Consider the following 22606-nt stretch of genomic DNA (forward strand, 5'->3'; position numbering starts at 1 on the left):
GAACTCAGCACCCACGGGTGCTCCAGGGAGCGGGAATAGCACCCCTGCCTCCCCTCAACCCTCAACTTTCTTTGGGAAACTGCAAATAAACTATGGGAAAGCAGCGCCGGGGGGGCCGGGGGTGGGCGCGTGCCAAGGGAGGAGGAGGAGGAGGAGGAGGAGGAGGAGGGCAGGACAGCCGGACACGAGCGGCAGCACCCGCCCCGCGCTCCCGCAGCACCCAGCACCCGCACCCCCGCAGGCTTTGGGGGGGGGGAGCCCCCAACCCCCCCCGGGGGCCATGGGCATCCAGGGCATGGAGCTGTGCGCCGTGGCCGTGGTCATCCTCCTCTTCATCGCCGTCCTCAAGCAGTTTGGCATCCTGGAGCCCATCTCTGTAGAAGGTACCTCCCCATACACTTTAATTCCTAATTATTTAATTAAATTAATTCTTACACCCCCACCCCCCTCCGCCCCATCTCGGGGGTGTCTCCTTCCCTCCTCCAACACTAAATGACCTGTTAGCCTCTAATTGGCTCCTGTGGAGTAGAACCGGGTGGTTTTGGGGTTCCTCCACTGGAGGGTTTGGAGTGAAGGCTTTGGGAGGGTTTGGGAGTGTGGGGGGAGGAGGCAGGGCCCCCAACGCCCCCCAGCAGTGCCATGGCCCAGCCTTCCGAGGGGCTGCGCTGCCAGCCGCCCCCCAAACCCCCGGGGGGGTGGGGAACCTCAGCCCAGAGCCCTCCCCCCCTCCCAGGGCTCCCGTGCCCTGCTAACCCCCAGGAGCAAATAACGGGGACCCCCCAGTATCCCCCAAACCTTCCCAAGGTGGGCCGGGAGGGCTCTGAGCTGCTGATGACTCCCAACAAGCCCCGCTGAGGTTGGGTGCTGGGGGGCCTCGACTCCACAGTGACCCCCAAAAACCTCCTGAGGTGGGACACAGGGAGCCCCAAGTCCTGCATCAGCCCCTGAACCTCCCTCAGAGGGGCCATGAGGGTCCCCACTCCCTCACTGCCCCCCAAGACCCCCTGAGATGGGATGCCAGGGACACCCAATCCCCCCCCAAGTCCCCTGAGACCCCTCACACCCGGCTCTGAAGGTTCTCCCCCCCTGACAATGCCTGGGAATTTTTCGGGTTCCCAACCCCATCCCAAAATTGCTGACACCCTCCTGTGCTGAGCAGTTCCACAGGGGCTTCCTAGGCTGAAATTATTAATGAACCATCATTTATTAATTACCTTCTGCTGGGCCGGGCGGGAGCAGCAGTGGCCAAGAGGCGGCTCGGGAATCTTCTGCGCCTTGGGAATGTGGGAAACCCCTCGGGATGCAACACCCGCGGTGTTCCGGGGTCCGCCGAGGCGCTGGGCGGTGGGTTTGGGGGAGTGGGGGTGGGTTTAGGAGTGGAGGTGTTTCTAAGGGGCGGTCTTTGCCCGGGGGTCTCTCCTGGAAGACAGCGGCGATGCCGATGTGGAGCTCCCTACAATCCGACACCAACCCGAGGGGCTGGAGCAGCTGCTGGCTCGGACCAAGTTCACCAAGACTGAGCTTCAATCCCTCTACCGTGGCTTCAAGAACGTGAGCCTGGGGGGGTCCGTTGCCCCGATACCCCAAATCCGGGGGTCCCCGCTTTCCTCGGGGTCACCGGCGCCGCTCCCCTTTCCAGGAATGTCCCAGTGGCCTCGTGGATGAGGAAACCTTCACGCTCATCTACTCGCGGTTCTTCCCTCAAGGCGGTGAGTGGGGGGTCCCCAAACCCGGCAGGAGGGTCTGGGGGGGCCCACCCCGGAAAATTCCCGACCGCAGTTCTGGGGGAGTCACAGAGTCACCATCCCCCTTCTCCCGCAGATGCCAGCTCCTATGCCCACTTCTTGTTCGACGCCTTCGACGCCGACCGCAACGGGGCTCTCTGCTTCCAGGTGGGTATTCCTGGTGGGAATGGCTGTGCCAGCACCGTGATTCATCACATCTTCCCCCTCCTCTTCCTCCTCCTCCTCTTCCCCCTCCCAGGCTGTGGCCAAACTCTCCCTCGCGGGTGCCGGGAGCGCCGGGCGCTGCGGCAGCGGGGGGTAAAAATAACAGGATCAATAGGGAATGAAATCCCTCGGGCGGCCCGGGATCGATGTGGCCGCGGGAGGGAGGGGCAGGGGGTGAGGGTCCCTCCCCGCTCACGGCCACGACCCTTCCGGCAGGATTTCGCGGTGGGACTCTCGGTGCTGCTGCGGGGGACGGAGCAGCAGAAGCTGAAGTGGACGTTTGACCTCTACGACGTGAATAAGGACGGCTACGTCACCAAGGAGGTGACAGTGGGGAACACTGGGGGGCTGGTGGGGTGGGGACACCCAGACGGGGACGTGCCAGCGCTCTGTGTCCCCCAGGACATGCTGGAGATCATGAAATCCATCTATGCCATGATGGGCCGCTGCACCGAGCCCGCCCTGGGGGCCAGCGCGCCGGCCCAGCACGTGGAGCTGTTCTTCCAGGTGAGACAGTCCCCGCTGTCACCTCCCGGGTGACACCTCACCGCTCTTTAGCCAGGGGTGGCCCCGCTGACCCCTAGCCACTCTCTTGTAGAAGATGGACAGGAACAGGGACGGCGTGGTGACTTTCGAGGAGTTCCTGGCCACGTGCCAGGAGGTGAGGGACCTTGGGGGGCATCATCCTCCTCCTCCTGCTTGTTCTGTCCCAAAATGATGTGCTGGGGACATCAGGAGAGAGGGGAACAAAGGGGTCACCCCGGGAGGGATGGGAGTGGGACCGGAGGGGCACAGGAGTTGGGGCTGGGAGAGGGATGCGGGGGAAACAGGAGGATTGTGATGGAAAGTGTGGGATGTGGGGGACAGGGACTAGGGAGGGGAGGGGGCAGGGGAGGGGACAGGATGAGGGGAACAGGAGGGAGATGACAAAAGAGTGACAAGAGGAGAGCTGGGGGGTGGGGGTCAGGAGGGGAACACGGGATCTCTGATCTCTCCCCCCCAGGACAAGGACATCATGAGCTCCATGCAGCTCTTCCATAACGTGCTCTAAATCCTGCCCACCCCCCCGGAGTTTTTCTACTATTTCAGACAGCCAAGAAGTTCAAAGGCAGAAGAAATCCATCATGTGGCTCCCAGAGATGGGATAGGACAAGGACGATATTGCCACCAGAGCCCCACAGGGGATGGCTCTGCCACCTGCCAGACAGACCCATTTTGGGGGGGCTGAGCCTCCTCTCTGAACCCCCCACCCTTGGCGGTGCAGGGACCTGACACAGCACAAGCCCAACCCCAGGGTCCCCAGGGCAGGAGCCTGGGACACCGGGACTGCCTGGGCCCTGAGGACCCGCAGAGATGGGACCCCCCAGGATGTGGGGGCCCTCCGGGTGGGAGTCTCCATATTGCAGCCATGACATGGAACCCCCAAACACCAACAAAAAGCACAGCCCCTGCGCCCCCCAACACTCAGGGGTACCCTCAACTTGAAGCCACAGACCCCCCTCCACAAGAAGCGTGGAGAGGGGGGGATTTTATAAATAAACCAAATAGTGACGATTTAGGGGTGGAATGGAGTCATGAGGGATGTGAGAGACGCGCAGTGTCCCGGTCCCTGTCCTGCTCCTTGTCCCTGGCCGTGTCCCAGTCGCCTCTCCCATTCCCACCCCCTGTCCCGCTCCCAGTCTTATACTCCGTGCGTCTTCCATTCCCTGTCCTTGTCCCTCTAGCAGTCGCAACTCCCGTGCCGGTCCCGGTCCCACTCCCGGTCCCGGTCCCGGTCCTGCGGCCCCGCCCCTCGGCCCGAGCCTCTCCTTCGCCCCGCCCCCCGAGCGCTCTCATTGGACGGCCCGATGGGGGCGGGGTCTCGGCTCGGCGACCTTCAGGTGGGCGGGGCGGCACGTGACTGACACGTGAGGTGGGTGGTGCCGGGGTCCCCAGCGCCCCCTAGCGAAGCGGGGGAGCAGCCGTGTGTAAGACCCCCGGGACCCCGGGGTGGGGGAGACCCTGGGAACGAGGAGAAGCACCCGGATCGGGGCTCTGTGCGACTGGGGGGATATCCCTTGGATCGGGGGCATTCCCGGGATCGGGGCTGTGCGGGATAAATGTGGGGATCCTTGGGGTCGGAGTTGTGCGGGATCGGGACTGTGCGGAATTCGGAGCGGGGGGAATGTGAGGTCGGTGGAGAATCCCACGGAATCGGGGCATTCCTTGGGCTCGAACTAAATGGGCGAGAAATGGCGGGGAGTCCCCCGGGTCTGGGTTTGTGCAGGACCAGGAGAATTCCTAGGATTGGGCTGAGCGGAATCAGAGTGGGCGTCATGTCGTGGGGGATCGGAGCGGTGTGGGATCAGGAGGGCATCCCCTGGCACTGGGGCGATTCTGGGGATCGTGGCCGTGTGGACTGGGGAAGCGACCTTCGAGCCCTGGAGTTTGGTGGGGTCGGGGCCAGGTGGGATCGAGGGTAGGGATCCCCGGTGCCGGGATTGATCCGCTGTCCCAGACCCCCTCCGGCGGGATCCCGAGCCGCAGTGCCGAGGGGATGCGCGGGGCGCTGCGCCTGGTGCGGTTCCGAGGGGCCGCGGGCGGGGGGCCCCGGCTCGGGCTGGAGGAGGCGCCCGGGGGTGACCTGGTGGATCTGAGCACGGCGGAGCCGGAGCTGCCCCGATCGATGCGGGAGTTCCTGGAGATCGGCCCCCGCGGGCTGGCGCTCGCCCGGAGGTGGGTGAGGCCAACGATGGGTCCCAAAAATGAGTGATCCCCAAAGGTGGGTTCTGTAAAAGCCAGCTCCCTCCCAGCGGTGGGTCCTCCAAAAGAAGAAGGAACCCCAAAAAGGGGGTATCTCATGGATCCCCACAGGAGTAGCCATCCAAATCTGTATGGTGCTTTGGGTGACCCCAAAGTGAGTTGTCCCCAACAGTTGGTCCCCCAGAAAGGTGGGCGCTCCAAATCATGGGTAACCCCCAATGATGCGTGACCTCCAAGAGTGGCTGACCCCAACAAGTGAGTCCCCTCAACTGTGGACATCCCCCCAAAAGGAGAGTCCCTAAAACAGCTGACCCTTCTGAATGACCCCCCAAAAGTGTGTCCCCTGAGAAACGAGTGCCCCAAAATGTGGGTGATCCTGAGTGTGGATCTGTCCCCACAGAGCGCTGGAGTCAGGGCAGCACCGGGTGCCCCGGGCCACTGCTCAGCTGCTGGCACCTGTGGGGGACCCCGAGAAGGTGATCTGTGTGGGGCTCAACTACCACGACCATTGCCAGGAGCAGGCTGTGAAGGTCCCCAAGGAGCCCATCATCTTCAGCAAGTTTCCCAGTGCCATCACCGGGCCCTTTGATGACATCGTGCACCCCCAGGACACCAACGTGGGTAAGCTGGTAACCACCCCCCAGCCCCCAAAGGAATGGCCCTCCCAGCCTCGCCTCTGTCCCCACAGGAGCTGGACTGGGAGGTGGAGTTGGCTGCCGTCATTGGGAAGCGGGGGCGACACATTGAGGTACCTCCGGTCCCGGCCCACTTCGGGGGGTGCGTGGGAGTGTCCCCGTGTAAGCGGGTCCCCGCTGTCCCCAGGAGGCAGCAGCGCTGGAGCACGTGCTGGGCTTCACGGTGGCCAACGACGTGAGCGCGCGGGACTGGCAGAAGCGCAATGGGCGGCAGTGGCTGCTGAGCAAAACCTTTGACACCTTCTGTCCCCTGGGGCCGGCCATTGTCACCAGGGAGGGAGTGCCAGGTGGGACAGTAATGGGATGGGGACAAGACTGAGATGAGACGGCTACTCTTTCTCAGCTGCCACTGGTGCCATCACAGCTAGTTCCCCATTCCCCCATGTTTTTCCCCAAGGTGGGGTCATGGTGGCACTGTCATGGTGGCCATGTCCCCCCATGTCACCTCCCACAGATGTCCACAACCTGTGGATCCGCTGCAGTGTTAATGGGCACCAGATGCAGGACGGCAACACCCGCCACCTCATCTTTGGGGTGCCCGCCCTCATCAGCTGGGTGTCCCGGTAGGAAAGGCAGGGGGGTGGGGACCCCCAAAGCCCAGAGGCCCCCCAAAACCCAGAGGGCCATGGCTGACACCTCATATGCCCCCAGGTTTGTGACACTGGTTCCTGGGGACATCCTGCTGACAGGGACCCCTGCGGGAGTGGGGCTCTTTCGGAAACCACCCGTTTTCCTTAAGGTGAGGGGAAATGGGGGCTCAGGTGGTGCTGGGGTGTGAGTGGGGACACAGTGGACCCCACTGGGGACAGATGCCACCATGTCCCCCCTTGCAGCGCGGTGATGTGGTACAGTGTGAGATTGAGGAGCTGGGCACCATCTGCAACCGAGTGGTCTGACAGTGGAGAGACGCCTCAGATCCCACCTCCCCCTCACAGGGTCAATAAATCCACGAGCCATTGGATCATTGTGCCTTGTTTATGGGTCTGTGGGGCTACAGCTGGGTGAACTGGTGGATAAAGGCTTCCAGCTTCTTCCGGTTGGAAGCAGACTGGAAAGGCTGGGAGAGCTGCAGGAGGGGTCCAGCGGGGGTCTGCAGCTCCTCCAGCACCTGGGGGGCACAGGGAGGTCAGGAGGAGAGAGAGGGGGCGGTAAAATGTGGGGGGCTGGGGGAGCTGTGCTTACCCCCATGTCCTTGAAACTCTGCAGGGAGCTCAGGGCCAGGCTCCTGTCGGGATACCCTGTGGGGAGAGAGACCCCGAGGGAATTCCCAAATGCCACCTCTTAAGAATTATTAGCCTGGCTTGAGGGTCACTGACCCCTAAAAGCAAGGTTCCCCCCCAACCTTGACTCACCATCCTCATCCTCAGCCAGAAATTCCAGCAGTGCCTCCACATAGTCTGCCTCTGCAATGGGGAGGGGCGTCAGATCCCACTCCTGGGGGCTGCAGCCCTGCTTCAGTGGCCCCAGGGAGTCCCAAGGGGTTCCCCACTTTGGGGGGGGGATCCTACCAGGCTGGGGCCAGGGGGGTTGCTCCAGGAACTGTACAGCCCGGCCGTAGGTCTGCAGGACGGGGCTCAGGAGGCGGCAGAGGAAGAGGAGGAAGCCAGGGAAGCCCTGGGGCTCACTGAGCTGTGGGGAATACAGAGCCAAATTTGGGGGAGACCACCCTCCCTCCAGCCCGGGGGGCAGTGGGGGAACCCCCCATTACCTTGTAGCACTGCTTGGGGACCCCGTGCTCACTGTCACTGTCGCTGTCATCAGAAAAGGATCCCAAGGAACGTCCCCAAAAGAAACGCCGGGGGGCCACATCACAACCCCAGTGCTCACTCTCTGACTATGGGGACAACAGGGTGTCACCTCACCTCGAAGCCACCCTGTGCCTGTGCCTCAGGAGAGGTCTTGAGGTGTCACCCACCTCCTCCTCCTCCAGCAGCCCCCCAAGGATGAGCTTGTCCAGGATGTCCAGGCTGTGGCGGTCAGGAGGCTGGCAGGGCTGGGGACACAGGAAAGGGGTGACAGGCCACCCCCATGTCCCCACCTGGAGCCCCAGCAGTGTTGAAGAGGACAGGCGACCTCCGTGTCCCCACCTGGAGCCCCAGCAGGGTCGGGGGCAGCAGCTGCAGCAACTCCAGGATCTTGTGGAGCAGCTCATCCCGGCTCAGCATGATCCTGGTGAGGCTGGAGGGGGACCCCAGGATTGGCAGCACCTCCAGCAGCAGAGCACGGATTGCACAGGCTGATGGGACAGAGGTGTCACCAGTCCTAGAGTCACCAAATACTCCAGCACCTCCAACCCCCAGTGTCCCCATCTCCACCAGTGTCCCTGACTTCTGCCATCCCCAATCCTCTCCATCCCCATTCCCCAGTGTCAATAATCCCCTGCCTCCTCAACTTCCCCAGTGCCATTACCCTGGAGACAGTGAATCTCCCAGTATCACCAATCTCCCTGGCATCACTGATCCCTGGTGTCCCAAATCCCAATGTCACTGACCCCCACAATATAAACAATACCCCTGATGTTCTCCAAACTGCAGCCACCACCCATTCCTGGTGTCACCAATTCCTCCAGTGCCTCTAAGCCCTGGTGTCCGATTCCCACGGCATCCCTGCTCCCTAGTACCAGCAGTGTCACCCCATCCCCAGTCCCTGATGTCCCCACTCACCGCCCACGGCCTCCCCAGCCAGGTGGTGCCGGACACCCCCTGCCAGCCGCCCCAGCCGTGCCCGGGCCAAGGCCTTGGGGGGCACCAGAGCAGCCCTGGGGGGCCTCAGCGGGTGTGGGGCCAGGGGGTGCTGCAGCTGCCGCAGGCTGTGCCCCACCAGCGCCCGCAGCTGCCCTGAAAACCCCACGGCCCGGCCCCGCAGCAGGAGCTGCTCCAGCAGCTCCGAGAAATCCCACATCAGCTGGGGCAGCAGCACAACCTGGGGGAACAGAGGGGGATTCTGCTGGGAGTGCTGCTCTGAGGGAAAGAGGGGGATTCCCACTGGGAATGCTGCTCTGAGAAGGGGTGATTCCAATTAGGACTACTACTTCCTGTTAAAGGATGGTAATTGCTATTGGAGTGCTGCTCCCAGGGAAAGAAGGGTGATTCCTACTGGGCCTTATGGGGAGGGAGGAGTCCTGCTGGGAATGCTGCTCTGAGGAAAGGGAAAGATAGAAAACTCATCCCACCTCCTGATGCCTGTGGAGCAGCAGTGCTGCAGTGATTCCCACAGCCATGATGGCAGAGCAGGCGCTGGAATCTGCAGTGGGAGAGAGGGACTTGTTACCGGGGGATTAACCTCCACCCCATTCCCGAGCAGGGAATGCCATCCCAAGGGATGCAGGGACCTCCCTCACCACTCAGTGCGTGCAGCCCCAGCGCTGTCACTAAAATCTCCTCTTCAGTCCCCAAACTGGAAATCAAAGTCCCCACATTCCCAACATCGAGTGGGCTGGAAAGTCAGGATGAGAAGTGTTAGAAGAGAAGCCAGGAGCACAGATCCAAGGGGAAACTGCCCGAGGCTCGGCTCCTCACCTCCTGCCCAGGATGGTGGGAAGCAGCAGCTGCTCTGAACGATTCCCTGTGAGGACTGGCCTGACAAGGTTGTTGTCCACAAATTCCTGGGAATGAGGATAAAGGAGCCTGTGGATGCTCACATCCCTCAGCACCACGAGCTCACCTGACCCCTGGATCCCCAGGACTGGGAGGAGCACAGATTTCCCCAAGATGGATTCACTCAATCCCCCCAGACACCTCAAACCCCATCAACATCCCAGGAATAGTCTCCCAGTGCTGGGATGGATCCAGGGGGATCCCCAGTTGCCGTACCTGTAAGGAGAAGGGCTGAGAGAAATCCACCTGGGCACATCCACGGTGACGGCGCAGGGCCTGGAATGCTGCCTGGAGACACGTGCCGATCCCAAGGGGCTGAGGGGGCTGCCAAGAGATACCATTGAGGGCTTCATGGCAGATTTGGGGGCGATGCTACTCCCAAAGGATGCTCACAGAGATCTGGGGAGATGCCTCTCTCTAGGGATCTTCCCAGATATTTAGGGGAACAGTGCTTCCTAGAGATTTTGGGGAACACTGATTGCCAGAGACAGTCCCCTCTCACCGCTCCATCCTGCTCCATTCTGCCAGGAGCCACATCATAGGCGATTCCCACCGGGACAATGAGGACATCGGGCACAGCTCCGTCCTGCAGCGCCCGGAGCACGCGGAGCAGCCAGCGCCGGGCAGAGTCTGCCAGCTGCAGGGAAGCTGGGGGCTCCTCCAGGAACAGGACGAGGGGCTGGCGGCTCCGCAGCACCTCCTGGACATACTGGGGAGAGACTGGGAATACTGAGAGCTGCCAGCACTTCCCGAGCACTCCATAGGGACTTTTCAGCCCAAACTGCACCTACCGCATCCAGCACAGCTCCCGGCAGCCCATCATCCAGCTCACTCCACGAAGGCAGGAAAATCCCTCCCAGGCGTTGGAGCAGGGATCTGGCGAGGGAAGGACATGGTGGGCAATCACTGCGTCCCCCTGGATCCTCTGGGAACATCGCACAGCGCTGCCTTACCGGAGCCGAGGGCTGGTCCAGGCACCCACTGCCACCCTGGGCAGCCCGATCCCCTGGGACAGGAGGACGAAGGACAGGAGCAGCCCATCCATCTGGGACTGGTGGCTGCACAGGAACACCACGGGCACCTCGGGCTGCAAGCAAGGAATCCTGGGGTGAATTCCCAGCGTTCCAGGGGCTGGGAGTGCCCGGCTGGGCTCCGTACCGTCCTGGCAGCTCGCAGCACCATCTCCAGCTGCCCCCGGTGCAGCTGCACGCTCAGGAACAGACGGCTCAGAAGCTTGGGGAGCAGCCAGTAGCACAGCCTGTGGGAAAACTGGGAATGAGGAACTCTGCCATGCATGGGGGAAACCCCCAAATTCTCCTTGCCTCAGTTTCCTCAACCCATCCCTGCCCAGAATTATGACACATGAAAGGTTGCATGTGATGAGACATCCTCTTTTCCATTGGCAACCAGAGCTGCCATTGGGAATCCTGCATTCCCTTCATCTTCCTGTCCTGCCTTGGGATCCCTAAATGCTCTTATTCCAGGAGGAATTTCTTATTCTCAGGGGAATACTTTCCTTTTAACAGCTCAAAAGTACTCTTTGTTCCCACTGGATCAGACAAGCAATGAAGCCCCGGATTCCCAGCTGTCAGTGATGAGATGAGAAAGGGAAAAGGAAAGGGAAAGTTTTCTCTGCTTCCCTCCCTCCTGTGGGGTTTGGATTTTGCCACTCCAGCTCCTCAGAAGGAATTGGGGGAATGGCCCCAGGAGCTACAGAGGACCCCAAGGGCAGCTAGCCAAAGGATCCCAAAATATCCCCCAAAGTATGACAGCACATCCCCCAAAAGGATCCCAGAAAACCACCCACGGGATCCATGTGCATCCTCCCAAAATCCCAGAATATCTCCAAAAGGACCTGTATCCATCCCCCAGAGAATCCCAGAGTATATTCCCCCAAAGATCCGTGACCTCAGCAGCAGAGAGGAGAGCGGGGCCTGGATTTCCCCCAGGATTTGGCAGATCTTCTCCTTCCAGCGCTGCTGGGATCCTTCATCCCCTCCAGACACAGGCTCCAGGCTGGAGGCAGCATCCTGCACCCTGGGGAGAGGACAGCAGCAGGGAGCACCCCAGAATCCACATGCTGGGATCCACAGAGCCTGGGGGGATTCCAGGATCACACCGACCTGGGATCCAGGGACCAAACAGGATCCCCATAATCAGGGGCTGGCCCCTGCTGGGTGAGGGTGGTCCTGGGATGGCCCCAGCTGCTCCTACCCACCTCTGGCTGCTGCAGATCCGCACCAGGAGCTCCCCGGGGGTCTCTGCTGGAATTTTCCATTCCCAGGCTGCAAGGAACCCGCAGACCCTCCGGACCAGCCAGCCCCGGAACCTGGAGGGGACATATGGTGACATCCTGGCATGGGGAGCTTTTCCAGCAAGATCAGAGTCCCCCAGACTGCCTCCTTGCTGGATTCAGGGCATTTCTCCCCATTTCACAGCTGGAAATGTTGAGGCACCAGTGGATTGATGCTTCAGGCTGCCCAGCAGGAAGGAAACCCGAGATTCAAACCTGGGATTCCCAAATCACAGAAATTTCCCAATCCATCCCAAAATCTATACTGAGGACAGGGTAGCAGGGAGCTTTGGGATATCCCAGAGCATGCAGAAAAGCCTGGAGTGGGACAGGGGAACTGCATTCCCCATGATCCCAATGGATTCTTCCAAGCACTTCAAAGCTGAAGCTGGGAACACTTGGAACTGAATGGAGGATAATGATCTGATTTGGGAAGAAAAAAAGCAAAAAATGGATAATCTAGGGATTTCTCCCTAAAGGGGAGTGGAGCTAAAATGATCTGGCACCTCAAAAATGAAAATATCTGGAAATGGGTCTGTGGCAGCTCTTGCCAGAGCAAAAGGGGGGATAACCACAATTTTGCCTTTCCTGGTATTTTTCCTTCTAGGGGGAAGTGGCTGTTCTCCCTTTTCCCGGTGAGCCAGAGAGAAGAACAACCCTCCACCTCCACCTCTTCCCACAAAGATTCCAATTTTTGCTCAAACAAAGGCATGACCCCAAATCCTCAATTCCATGACTAGAGCACAGCCCAGGCTTTGGGAGACGCCACTTTCAGCCTCCCAAAATTGATTCATGAGCTTGGTTTGCTATAATGAGGAACAGGGAGGATGGTGAGGGTTCCCACAGGCATTTTGGTGAAATGTGAGGGGGAAAGTGTTTTTCCAGGTGTTTTCTGCACAAGCTCATCCATCCTCACCGCGTGTCTGTCTCCGTCACACGGCTGGCATCGCGGAACCCGAGAGCGGCAAGATCCTCAGGATAGAATCCATCCTGGCAGGAAAAACGGGATCAATCCCTGCAAGTGTGGAACCTTGGCTTCCTGGGATCCCCAGCTCTCCTACCCAGCTCCTGGGGGTGCAGGTCTGGCAGCAGCGCCCCGAAACCGGACGGTGGTATTTGCCCAGGAATGGGATGAAAACTTCCAGCTTTGGGCCCGAGTGGCTGATCCACGTTTGAATCTGAGGGGGGAAAGAAAAATGGGGAGGGGCATCTGGAATGCCAAATGTGGGTGGATACGCCCCAAAATGTGCTTGTCATGTTGGAGGTTTTGGCAAGGAATAAAGGAATTTTAGCTGGGACAAGCTGGTGGCACATTTTGGTGACTGTGTGGACCTGGATCGACCTGGATGCAGGGGAATCAACCTGGTTCTGGGAGACCACCACCCTGGCAGGATTGGGCACTGGGCTTTCTCTCCCTCACAGACACAGATCCAGTAGGATTGACCCAGATCCACTGGGATCAGCTGGGAAATACGGGCCCAAGAGGTCTCAGTGGGATCTGGTGAGACCCCAGACCCTTCATCAGCCCTTTCCACCCCAACCTCCAGAGTCAGGCGGTACCCTGGAACACTGGGATTCCAATTCCTTGGCCCCCAAATTGGGATCCCCCACTTCCTTTCTGACGGATGGGGTTAACCAATTTTATTTCCTAAAAAAATGAAGGGGAAAAATAACCAAATTTGGTTCAAAATGTAGCTGAGAGAGAAGAAAAGAAGGGAGGAAATGAGGAGACCACAGTATGATTTGGGGGAGATTCACGAGAAGCAGGCTGGTGGCACATACCTTGGGGGATGTCATGGCTGGGAGAACACCCACAAATTGGGGAGAAGAGGCACTGGTGCTCAAGATTCCTGGGAAAAATCCTGGAGACACAAACAGGTGGAAAGGGGGATTTTGGGAGGTTTGGGACACACAGAACAGGGGCTGGGAAAGGGACCCTACATGTGCCCCACAGAGCCTGGAGTGACCTGGGGAAGAGAAGTAACACCTCACAGTTCCTATGGAATTGGAGGTGCTAACATCCCACAAGCCCTACAGGAAACCGGAGGGGGCAGCACACTGACCCCACACACCACATCCATTACAGGGTTTGAGGGCAGTAACACACCCCACACTGACCCCACACACCACATCCCCTACAGGGTTTGAGGGCAGTAACACACTCCACACTGACCCCACACACCCCACATCCCCTACAGGGTTTGAGGGCAGTAACACACCCCACACTGACCCTTCACACCCCCACATCCCTTACAGGGTTTGAGGGCAGTAACACACCCCACACTGACCCCACACACCCCACATCCATTACAGGGTTTGAGGGCAGTAACACACCCCACACTGACCCCTCACACCCCACATCCATTACAGGGTTTGAGGGCAGTAACACACCCCACACTGACCCCTCACACCCCACATCCCTTACAGGGTTTGAGGGCAGTAACACACCCCACACTGACCCCTCACACCCCCATCCCTTACAGGGTTTGAGGGCAGTAGCACACCCCACACGGGCCCGCCAGCCCGCCAGGCCCTAGGTGTAGGGCCCACACCCCCCATGGACCCTGTGGGTTACCCCAGACCGGCCCCAGCAGCCCTCCAGTCCCGCTCGGGCCCGGGGCCGAAGCCACATCGCCCCTGCGGAGTTTCGGGAGTCCCAGCCCGCGGCCCCCGGCCCCGCTCACCGCAGACCCCGCGCTCCGGCCCGGCCCCGCTCCGCCCCCTGTGGCCCGGCCGGAACCGGGCCCCGGCCCGGGACAGCCCCGGTCCCACCTCAGCCACCCTAATCACCCCTGCTCCTGGTCCCCGACACCGCTGGGGACACCAGCGCCGGCCTCGCCGTGGGGGCTCCCGTCCCTTGCCCTCGGCCCGGGCCCGGTCCCCAAGGCCAGCAGCCCTCCAGCCCCGGCCCCCAGCCCAAGCCCCCACCAGCCCCGGTGCCAGCAGCCCCATCCCCAGAGCCGTCCCCAGCCCTGTCCCCGCTAGGCACCCTAACCCTGGAAGCGGCCTGGAAACACCTGAAGGGCCCCGATTCACCTGCTGAGGGGCGGGGGCCTTGCACCTCCGCGACCACCCCCGGGAGCTGCGATAAGGGAAGGGATGGAAGGGATGGCAGGCAAAAAGGAAAAGACAAAGAAAAAGAAAAAAACAAAACAAAACAATAACTAGGAAAAGGATGGTGGGGCCTCTTTCTCTTCTTTTTCTTATCTTTTTTCTTATCTCTTTCTTACTCCTTTTCCCCTCGTCTTTTCTATTTCGTTCTTGCTTCTCCCCGCTCCTGTAAGGGTCGGTCCAGTTTCCCTGATCTGCTTCACGACCATAATCAGAGACTGAGACCCCAGGACCCCACACTCGCTCTGGCCAAGGTGGATGCTTGCTGAGGGATTGTGTACAGTGCTTGCTGCTTGCTGTGGTACACTGCTCTCAAGCGGTGTACTGGGTTTAGTTTTCTGTCCTGCACCTGTTTCTTGTAGCAACGATCTCTGCACACAATAGTCCATAAATCTCCCCACCTTTCCACTCGCCTTGGAAAATGACTATAAAAAGATGACTTTCTGAAGAGACTTTTGAGATCTTTCTCCCCACAGATGGAAGACGCCTCTATTGGTTGAAGACCACGAGGATGTCATCCCATCTGTTGGTAGCTATTCCCCATCCCTCCTTCTCTCTCTCCCCCTCTCTTTTACTTCATTTCCTTTATCTCTTTCCCCCACCTCTATCACAAAACTGAGTTGCTGGCACTCAATAAAGTGCGTTGCTGCTTGCTGCTGAATAAAACTTGTGTCCCTTGCTGTTTGTCTTTTGCACCCTGAGGTCAAACGACTCAGGTTGAGCAGATCGTGACACCTCCTTTTTTCTTTGCTTTCATTCTTCTTATACCATCCCTTCTTTTTTCCCTTTTCTGTCTTTTCTATTCCCTCCTTATCCCAGATCTGATACCACTCCCAAATGTGTTCCCACATGTGACCTCCCCAACAGGTGATCTCCACTTCCTCCCCTCATCGCCCCCAGTTCCTGCATCCCACCTGCACTTCCCCATCTCCCTGCATCCCCCCATATTCCCCCACCACCTTCATCCCCACCCCACATCTTTGTTCCCCCAAAACATCTGAAAAGGATTCCCCCCTCGATTTCCACAATAATTCAAGATCAGCAGAACAAACTCCAACTCCAGGCTCCTTTTTCTCCATTTATTTTATATTTTCCACCAGGAGCATTCCCAGCCCTCAGGAATCATCACCCTCTCAGGGGGGCTAGGGCCACAACACTCCATTCTCCCTCCAGCTCCCACCTCTCTCCTCCAAACCCCTAATTTCTCTCCAGATTTGGGCTTTGGGACTGTTCTTCCTCATTTTTAGGGGTCTGGGAACACTCCCAAGCATTGGCTCTGAGCTGCTCCCAAAGGGAATAACCCTTCTCCTCAGAGCTCTCAACCCTCGTTTCTCTCCTCCACAGCACCTTTTTCACCCCAAACTGGACTCTGGGCACCCCTAGCTTGCCTTTCCTTCCCCCAGCTACAGAGTCCAGTGGCAAATCCAAAACACTCTTTTCCACCAGACCCCTGATCTCCCCTCCTTTAATAACTTTTTGGAGTGCTGACACCCCACAGGGACCCTGCCCAGCCCAAAGTGGGGGGTTACCCATTCCAAGCACTGCAGGGGCCAGGATGGGATCCAGGAACCCAGCATCACCTTCCAGCTCCACCTGGGGAGGGTAAGGACCCAGGTGGGACCCTGGATTTGGGATGGAGAGAGGGACTATCCCAGCACCATGCTGGGTGGCTCATGGAATCCCCTGCTCCACCACCTCTTCCTCCTTTGCTTCCAGAGAGTTCTACCTGAAACAGGCAAAATTCCAGCTCCCTGACCTCTCCCAGCCCTTCCCAAGCCCCAAATCAGGGGGAACACCCGTGTGTCTCCCTCCAAGGGCTGATCCACCAGCAGAATTCTCTATGCAGCCATCCCACTCTGTGTCAGATCAGCTGGGAATCTCCCTCCAGCTCCACTCCAGGGTCACAAATGCTGGAGAAGTGGATCTGGGAGGAGGGAGAGGAGGGAGGCCGAAGGCTGCAGCTCAGGTAGGCTTCCAGGGATTTCAGCAGCTGCCTTGGCTTCTTTTTGGTGGATAATTCCAACTCTGGAAGGGTCAGAGAGGGAAAAGGTTTAGGTGATCCGGGTTTGGATGGTGTCAAGGGTCCAATATGTCCGGTGTCCCCACATTTTCCCTTGGGAAAGGGCATGCTTGTGCTTTCCTTGGCATGAGGGAGCACAGGAAGCTCAGTGCCAGCCTGAGCACCTTGAGATTGGAATGCAGGGAAGATGGGGCAAAGCTGGAGCCCACAAGTGCCAGCTGAATCCAGATTTCTGAGAGATCCATTACTCCCACTCACAGCAATCCTCTCTGGAATACGTAATTCATGGACAGGGGTTAAGCTATGGTTCCCTGTGAGCCTGGGGAGCAGGGGATGTCCCCACATGTCACCTACCTCGAGCCACCCCATGACAGCATCCCTCTGGGGTGGAAAATGGGAGGAACACCCCTTGAACCACTGGGATAGGGAAAAATTGTGGAAAAACCTCAGTGTGAGAATCAAACTGGGAATGTTTGGACATCTTGGGCACTACAGCCCTTGTCACTGGGCTGCGATGTGCTGAGAACACAGCGGGGGTGTTTTGAGGTTGTTGTCCTGAGGCTGTCTCCCCAGGGGAAGCTGGGGAAGGAAAACCTGGGAAGACAAACCCTTGAGGAAGAAGCTAGCGTTGGTGACGGTGCCGTGCTGCTGCTTCCAGAGGCAGGAGAGGCGCAGGAAGGCAGCGGCGTACAGGTCGTTCAGCACCCCGATCACCTGCTGCCGCCGGTTGCACTCCCTGCAAAGGGGCAGAGTGTTGCAGACAAGTAAAGATTTTATAAAAGAAAAGTTTTAAAAGCATACAGTTTAGGCCCTGCTGCTCTAGCTAGGTTAGCAATAGCTTGCAAATTCCCATGTGAAACTATTTGGGGAATGAAAAGTCCACTAATACAGCAACCTATTATTGGAGAGAAAAATAAGTCTGCACAATTTACCTGCATAAACAATAGATCTGTCCCACCAGAATCCACTAAGGAAATATGTAAACACTTGTAGATGGAGAGAGTCTTAACACATACACACATAAGCACTTTTTAACCAATGAATTGATTAGCAAGAAAACCACTAGCCAATTGGAGTTACACACAAGGTCTGTGAAAACTGTATAAAATGAGTTATGTGAATAAAGAATTGGCTTTTCTGTTATTATTACAACAGGAGAGGGCTCAGCCACCTTCTTGGAAGGACAAGGACCCAGGATACAGTTGGAGACTCCAAAACCAACCCCCCTCACCGGGAGAGCCGCTCCTCCTGCAGCGCCTGGATGACGATCCGGGTGATGTTCACAGACATGATGCAGAAGGGAAAATTCTGGAAACCAACCAGAATTCCAGCATTATGGAAGCTCAGTTGAAAAACTCTCCTCGTCTCTGGCGAGGTGCCTCTGGCACCTCCAGCCCTCTGACACTGCATTCATGCATCCACAAATCCATGGGATGGATCCATGGGATTAATGCACTGGGATAACAGCCCTACAGATCCAGGCTTGGATGGATGCTGAGGGTTGAGCCACCTTGTACCCATGCTTAAACCAGACTAAAATGTGGAATTTAGGAAGACAGGCTCCACTCACTCCCATTTCCCTGCTGCCCAGCTCTCCAGACTGTTTATCCCACTCCAGGCCAGTATCAATCCTTAAAATCCCATTCCCAGCAAAAGTACAGCGCTTGGAGCTCAGCTCCAGCCTAGATCAGTGCTCTTGGGCACCACCTTCTTCTCCTCACAAGCATGAGGTGGTTCAGCATCCCAAAAAAAACTCAGAACGTTTTTGTTCTTCCCTTTCCCAGAGCATTGGGAATTCCAAGGGAAACCCCTGGGAGGAAAGAGGGGAAAGGTCATGCCTGGGTTTCATGCTGGGAGAGCTGGAAAATCTCCCGTGCCAGCGGCAGCATCCGAGAATCCAGGACAAAGAACAGGATCTGCATCAGCCCCAGCATTCCTGTCCCACGCAGGTCAGTCCCAGGATCTGCACCTGGGAAGGTGAGCAACAGCATGGAGTCCCTTCCTGTCACCTTCCCACTTCCATGGGCTGTTTATTCCCTGTCACTGCACTTCCAGAGTCCAAGAATCCTGGGGACTCCCTTTCCTGAGGGAAAGCTTTCACACAATTTCCCTAATGGGGCAATCATCTCAATCATCTGGGCCTTAACCAGCCCCTGCTCCACTCCATCCCTCCTATTCCCACACTTTTTCAGGAATTACCAGCTTTTTTAGGAACATGGTACTGGGATGATCCAGTCAACCAGTCTAGTTGTTGTACTGGGAGCAGTTTGGTTTAATTCTTCCACGACATAAAGGCATTGAGAATGCCCTTGGGAATTTTGTAGGGATATGGAGAGGAGTGGGAGGATTGGGGTGATCAAAACCTGGGATCAGTTTTGAAGCCCAAATAGGACACTGAGATGCTGGAGTGTGCCCAAGGGAGGCCAGTGGAGCTGAGTCTGTGTAAGAAATGGTCCCAAGTTTCCCTCATTTGCCTCACGACCGTCACAAGAACAGAGACTAAGACCCTGGAGAACCCACTGGCTTTAGACAGGAGTTGTGGCCTGGTCGAGGTGGATGCTTGCCAAGGAATGGTTTGCGGGTGTGCTTGCTGTGCCGCCATGGTACACGGCTTTCAAGCAGGCACCAACTGGGAACAGCATGTTCTGCATGTCTACACCTGCTTCTTGGAGCAACAAGTGTCCTCACAATAGTCCATAAATCTCCACACCTCTTGGCCAGATGCTACTCGCTTTGGAAAAAGACTATAAAAAGTGACTTTCTGGAGACACTTTTGAGATCTCTCCATGGAAGAAAGATACATCTATTGGCAGAAGACCACGAGGACGTTGTCCCATCTGTTGGTAGCTATTCCCCACCCCCTCTTTGTCTCTCTCTTTGTTTATCTTTCTCTCTCTCCCCTCTATCACATAACAGTGTGGTTAGCATTCAATAAGAGTGCACTGCTGTGAGTAAACTGAAGTCCCTTACTGTGTGTCTTTTGCACTTCGAGATCAAACGAACCATCACGACTCCCACTGTACTAGCGGATTGTGACAGTGCACAGGGAGTGGCTGAGAGAGCTGGGATAGAACAGAATTGCTCCAGGGGAGGTTTGAATGGATTTTGGGAATGGGCCTGGGGATCTCTCCAGGCAGAGAGTTGCTCCCTCTCCTACCCTGGAAGCCCAGCTCCTCCCAGTGTGCTCCGTAGCGCGGGCAGCCCAGCTTGGAGCACGTCAGCTGCTGGTAGATGGTCTGCAGGATCCGCATGTGCACCCACTCTGAGTCATCCAGGGCACCTGCAGGGAGCCAACACCCAGCTGGCTGAAAACACTCTTGGGGTTTAAGAGACACCCCTCAGTGTCCCAACAACACCTCTTGGTCCCCAAAAACATTCCTTGGCACCTAAAACAACAAACTCACATCCTACAAAAAAACCCCTCGTTACCTGAAAATGCCTCTTGGCACCATAAAACCCTCAGCAGCCAAACCCATGCCCCCCTAAAAATCCCTCCAGTATCTCAAAAGCACCCTGCAGCACCCAAAAGTTGCCTCTTGGTACACAAAAGACCCCAAACTAATCTCTCAACACCCTAAAAAACCCACAGTGCCCAGAAAATGTCCCTCAGTGCCCAAAACCAAACCCACACCCTCCAAAAATGCCCTCACAGCACCTAAAAACCACAGCTTAGGAATCTCCTTAGAAATCCCCTCAGTGCCCAGAAAAGGCCACTCGGCCCCCAAACCCACAGGCCCAGAGTTTCTCTGTGTGTGATCCCCACACACCAAGGGACCAGGTGATTCCCTCGACTGAGGGGCAGAAGCGCTGTGGAGCCAGAAGGCTCCCACCTGGATCTGTGTCCGAAGGGAGAAGGGATGAGATCCAGCAGGGCACAAAGGGGACCCCGGGCCCACTCACAGTGTGCCATGGCCAGCGCCAGCTCCTGCTCTTCCCGGAGCTGCGGCTGGAGCTGGGGTGGCCCGCAGAGACAGTGGAGCAGGGCAGCCAGGATTCCCCGGCGCCGCGGCGCCCGGACCTTTCCCTGCAGGAGAAACAGCCCAAACAACTCAGGGAACGCGGCCAGAGGTGGGGAAGGGGCTGGTGCCTCCCCACCGCTACTTCCTACACTCCCGGCAAGGAGCGGGAGCCGGAGCCCGGCCGTACCCGGCTCCCGGAGAGCTCCGCGCTCTGGAAGTGCTGCAGCGCCTCAGTGAAGGAAATCGGAGGGGGGGACGCTCCTGAGGTGCTCCTCAGCCCTGCAGGGAGGCAGGGAGTGGGTCAGAGCCCCACTGAGCCCTGGCTCCTCCCCGAATGATCCCTGATTCCAGGAGAATGAAGCCGTGGGGAACAAGGGGAAAATGGAACCTCCTGCCCCCTCCCTCCCTCCCTCCTGTCCCCCGCAAATAACGCTCTCAGCTTTTCCCCCACCCATCCAGCCCTCCAGGACACAGCTCTTTTCCCTCTTCCTGGACCTTTCCAGCTGCCAGGCCCCTGTTAGTCCCAGCACCTGACTGGATCTCTTCCAGAGCCTCCCATTCGTCCCGGGCCAGCCGCTGCTCCTCGCTGATCCCTGCCCAAGAGAAGGGGTACAGGAGTCAGACACTGAGTGGGGGCTTTCCTTCCTTCCCCCAACACCATTCAGTACACCCTGGGGCTGTATTTCCTCTTTTCCAAGGAAAATCCCAACTGGACCCACTTGGGGCACCACAGGGTTTATCTTGGGTGAATTTGCGGAATAATCTGGGACCAGATAGGGTTGACTGAGACACACACCCCCTACTTGATCCCTGGAGTCCCTCCGAGCCCCGCAGGTGACTTTCCCACCGGGAAACCCATGACCGATCCAAGGGAAGCAGGAAAAGCTCACCAGGGGCTGGGGACTGCCCCGCTCTGAGCAGCAGCTCCTGCAGGACACCTTCCTGCCCCAGACCCGGAATCTGAGGGGAACAGAGGGAACACAGTGTCACCACCTCGCAACAGACCCCAAACACCAATCGACCCCCAATTCCAAGCTTTTCCCCCAGGGAACAGCCCCTGTGCCCCGCGGGAAAGTGGCTCAGGCCCCTTCAGGGGGGTCTGTACCCTCAAGATGATTTTATGTGGCTGTAACAGTAGAAATGGAGCAATGAGGGTAAGTGGGGGGGTCGAGACCCCTGACGTGAGGGGCTGGGGGGGCTCCGTCCGGACACACACGGGCGGGACTTGCCGGGGGTACAACGCGCTGCCGCTCCTCCGGCCGCTCCGAGCCCCCGGCGCCGCTCATGGCCTGCGGGAGAGGAGGGGATCAGGTGGTGGAATGGGGGTGTCCCAGCGACTGACACCCCCAGAACGACCCTAGCCCTTAGGAACCCGCTCAGGGATCCCCTATCCTGAAACCCTCAGCACCTCCATCCCTCAGGAGCTCTTCCCAGGCACCCCTCAGCCGCTCGGTAATCTCCCAACCCACCCAGGGTCCCCCTGGTCCCTCAGCACCCCCAACTCCTCAGGAGCCTCCTGTTGCCCTCAGCACCCCTCCGCCTCCCAGTGCCCCCGGACCCCTCAGGAGCCTCCTGCTGCCCTCAGAACCTCCCAACCCCTCAGGAGCCCGTTCCAGCCCCCGTTCAGTCTCTCAGACCCTTCAGATTCCCTCAGTCCGAGGCCGCCACACTGCCCAGGAGCGGCCGCGCTGCACGCCGGGAGCTGCAGTCCGCACCTCCGTCCGCTAGGGAGGGAGCACGGGACTACAGCTACCGGCGTGCACCGCGCGATGAGGAGACGCAGGAGCGCGACTGTCAGTACAAGGGCGGGGCGGGGCCCAAGGTGTGGGCGGGGCCCGAGGGGCGGGGCCCAAGGTGTGGGGCGGGGCCCAAGGTGTGGGGCGGGGCCCGAGGTGTGGGCGGGTCCCGAGGGGCGGGGCGGGGCCCGAGGGGCGGGGCAGGGCACAAGGGGCGGAGCTGAAACGGGGCCGGTGCCCGGAGCGGCTCTCGGGGCTTCCGGGACCTGCACCGAGGCGACCAGTCCCAGCGCCCAGTGCCAGCTGCCAGCGCCCAGTTTCAGTTCCCAGCTCCCAGTATGCCAGTCCCAGCTGCCATTATCCCAGTGCCAGCTCTCGTCGCCAGCTTCCAGTGCCAGCTCCTGGTGCCCAGTGTCAACTCTCACTGCACAGTCCCAACTCCCAGCGTCCAGGACCAGCTCCCGGTGCCCGATGACACTTCCCAGTCCCAAGTCCCAGTATGCCA

At 58.7% G+C, this 22606-nt stretch overlaps 4 protein-coding genes across 13 annotated transcripts; 2 read left to right on the plus strand and 2 right to left on the minus strand.

Annotated features, from left to right (window-relative positions):
* Positions 1-221: 221 nt before the first annotated feature.
* Positions 222-3616, plus strand: KCNIP3 (potassium voltage-gated channel interacting protein 3). 9 transcript variants are annotated; one of them, XM_033081185.2, is made up of 8 exons: positions 222-383; positions 1427-1551; positions 1640-1709; positions 1822-1892; positions 2166-2273; positions 2352-2456; positions 2548-2610; positions 2953-3616. In XM_033081185.2, the coding sequence occupies exons 1-8, from the start codon at positions 281-283 to the stop codon at positions 2998-3000; spliced, it is 693 nt and encodes a 230-aa protein (XP_032937076.1). In that variant the 5' UTR covers positions 222-280; the 3' UTR covers positions 3001-3616. The 9 variants fall into 9 exon arrangements, with proteins under 9 accessions (XP_032937076.1, XP_032937075.1, XP_032937074.1 ...); XM_033081184.1 differs by having other exon boundaries at positions 2548-3616; XM_033081183.1 differs by having other exon boundaries at positions 2166-2456; positions 2548-3616.
* A 251-nt stretch (positions 3617-3867) lies between these two features.
* LOC117007803 (fumarylacetoacetate hydrolase domain-containing protein 2-like) lies at positions 3868-6347 on the plus strand. The gene is made up of 8 exons (XM_033081189.2): positions 3868-3916; positions 4447-4664; positions 5092-5308; positions 5380-5439; positions 5514-5673; positions 5841-5949; positions 6038-6125; positions 6220-6347. The coding sequence occupies exons 2-8, from the start codon at positions 4486-4488 to the stop codon at positions 6280-6282; spliced, it is 876 nt and encodes a 291-aa protein (XP_032937080.1). The 5' UTR covers positions 3868-3916; positions 4447-4485; the 3' UTR covers positions 6283-6347.
* A 30-nt stretch (positions 6348-6377) lies between these two features.
* On the minus strand, positions 6378-14227 carry GPAT2 (glycerol-3-phosphate acyltransferase 2, mitochondrial). The gene is made up of 22 exons (XM_033081099.1): positions 13960-14227; positions 13058-13242; positions 12337-12453; positions 12192-12265; positions 11201-11311; positions 10891-11019; positions 10141-10240; positions 9936-10069; positions 9774-9858; positions 9485-9691; positions 9199-9306; positions 8905-8990; positions 8727-8821; positions 8559-8629; positions 8050-8308; positions 7474-7622; positions 7302-7379; positions 7095-7220; positions 6895-7015; positions 6739-6789; positions 6569-6624; positions 6378-6494 (listed from the first exon to the last, which is right to left on the minus strand). Exons 1-22 carry the CDS (start codon positions 14225-14227, stop codon positions 6378-6380), a joined length of 2727 nt encoding a protein of 908 aa, XP_032936990.1.
* Positions 14228-15451: 1224 nt separating this feature from the next.
* On the minus strand, positions 15452-22096 carry ELMOD3 (ELMO domain containing 3). 2 transcript variants are annotated; one of them, XM_033081187.2, is made up of 11 exons: positions 22003-22092; positions 21595-21654; positions 21256-21325; positions 20896-20958; positions 20553-20644; positions 20307-20430; positions 19564-19686; positions 18245-18375; positions 17638-17714; positions 17015-17142; positions 15452-16411 (listed from the first exon to the last, which is right to left on the minus strand). In XM_033081187.2, exons 2-11 carry the CDS (start codon positions 21649-21651, stop codon positions 16248-16250), a joined length of 1029 nt encoding a protein of 342 aa, XP_032937078.1. In that variant the 5' UTR covers positions 21652-21654; positions 22003-22092; the 3' UTR covers positions 15452-16247. The 2 variants fall into 2 exon arrangements, with proteins under 2 accessions (XP_032937078.1, XP_032937077.1); XM_033081186.2 differs by having other exon boundaries at positions 21595-22096.
* Positions 22097-22606: the final 510 nt, after the last annotated feature.

The sequence above is a fragment of the Catharus ustulatus genome, chromosome 27 (assembly GCF_009819885.2).
Source record: "Catharus ustulatus isolate bCatUst1 chromosome 27, bCatUst1.pri.v2, whole genome shotgun sequence".
Taxonomy (NCBI): domain Eukaryota; kingdom Metazoa; phylum Chordata; class Aves; order Passeriformes; family Turdidae; genus Catharus; species Catharus ustulatus.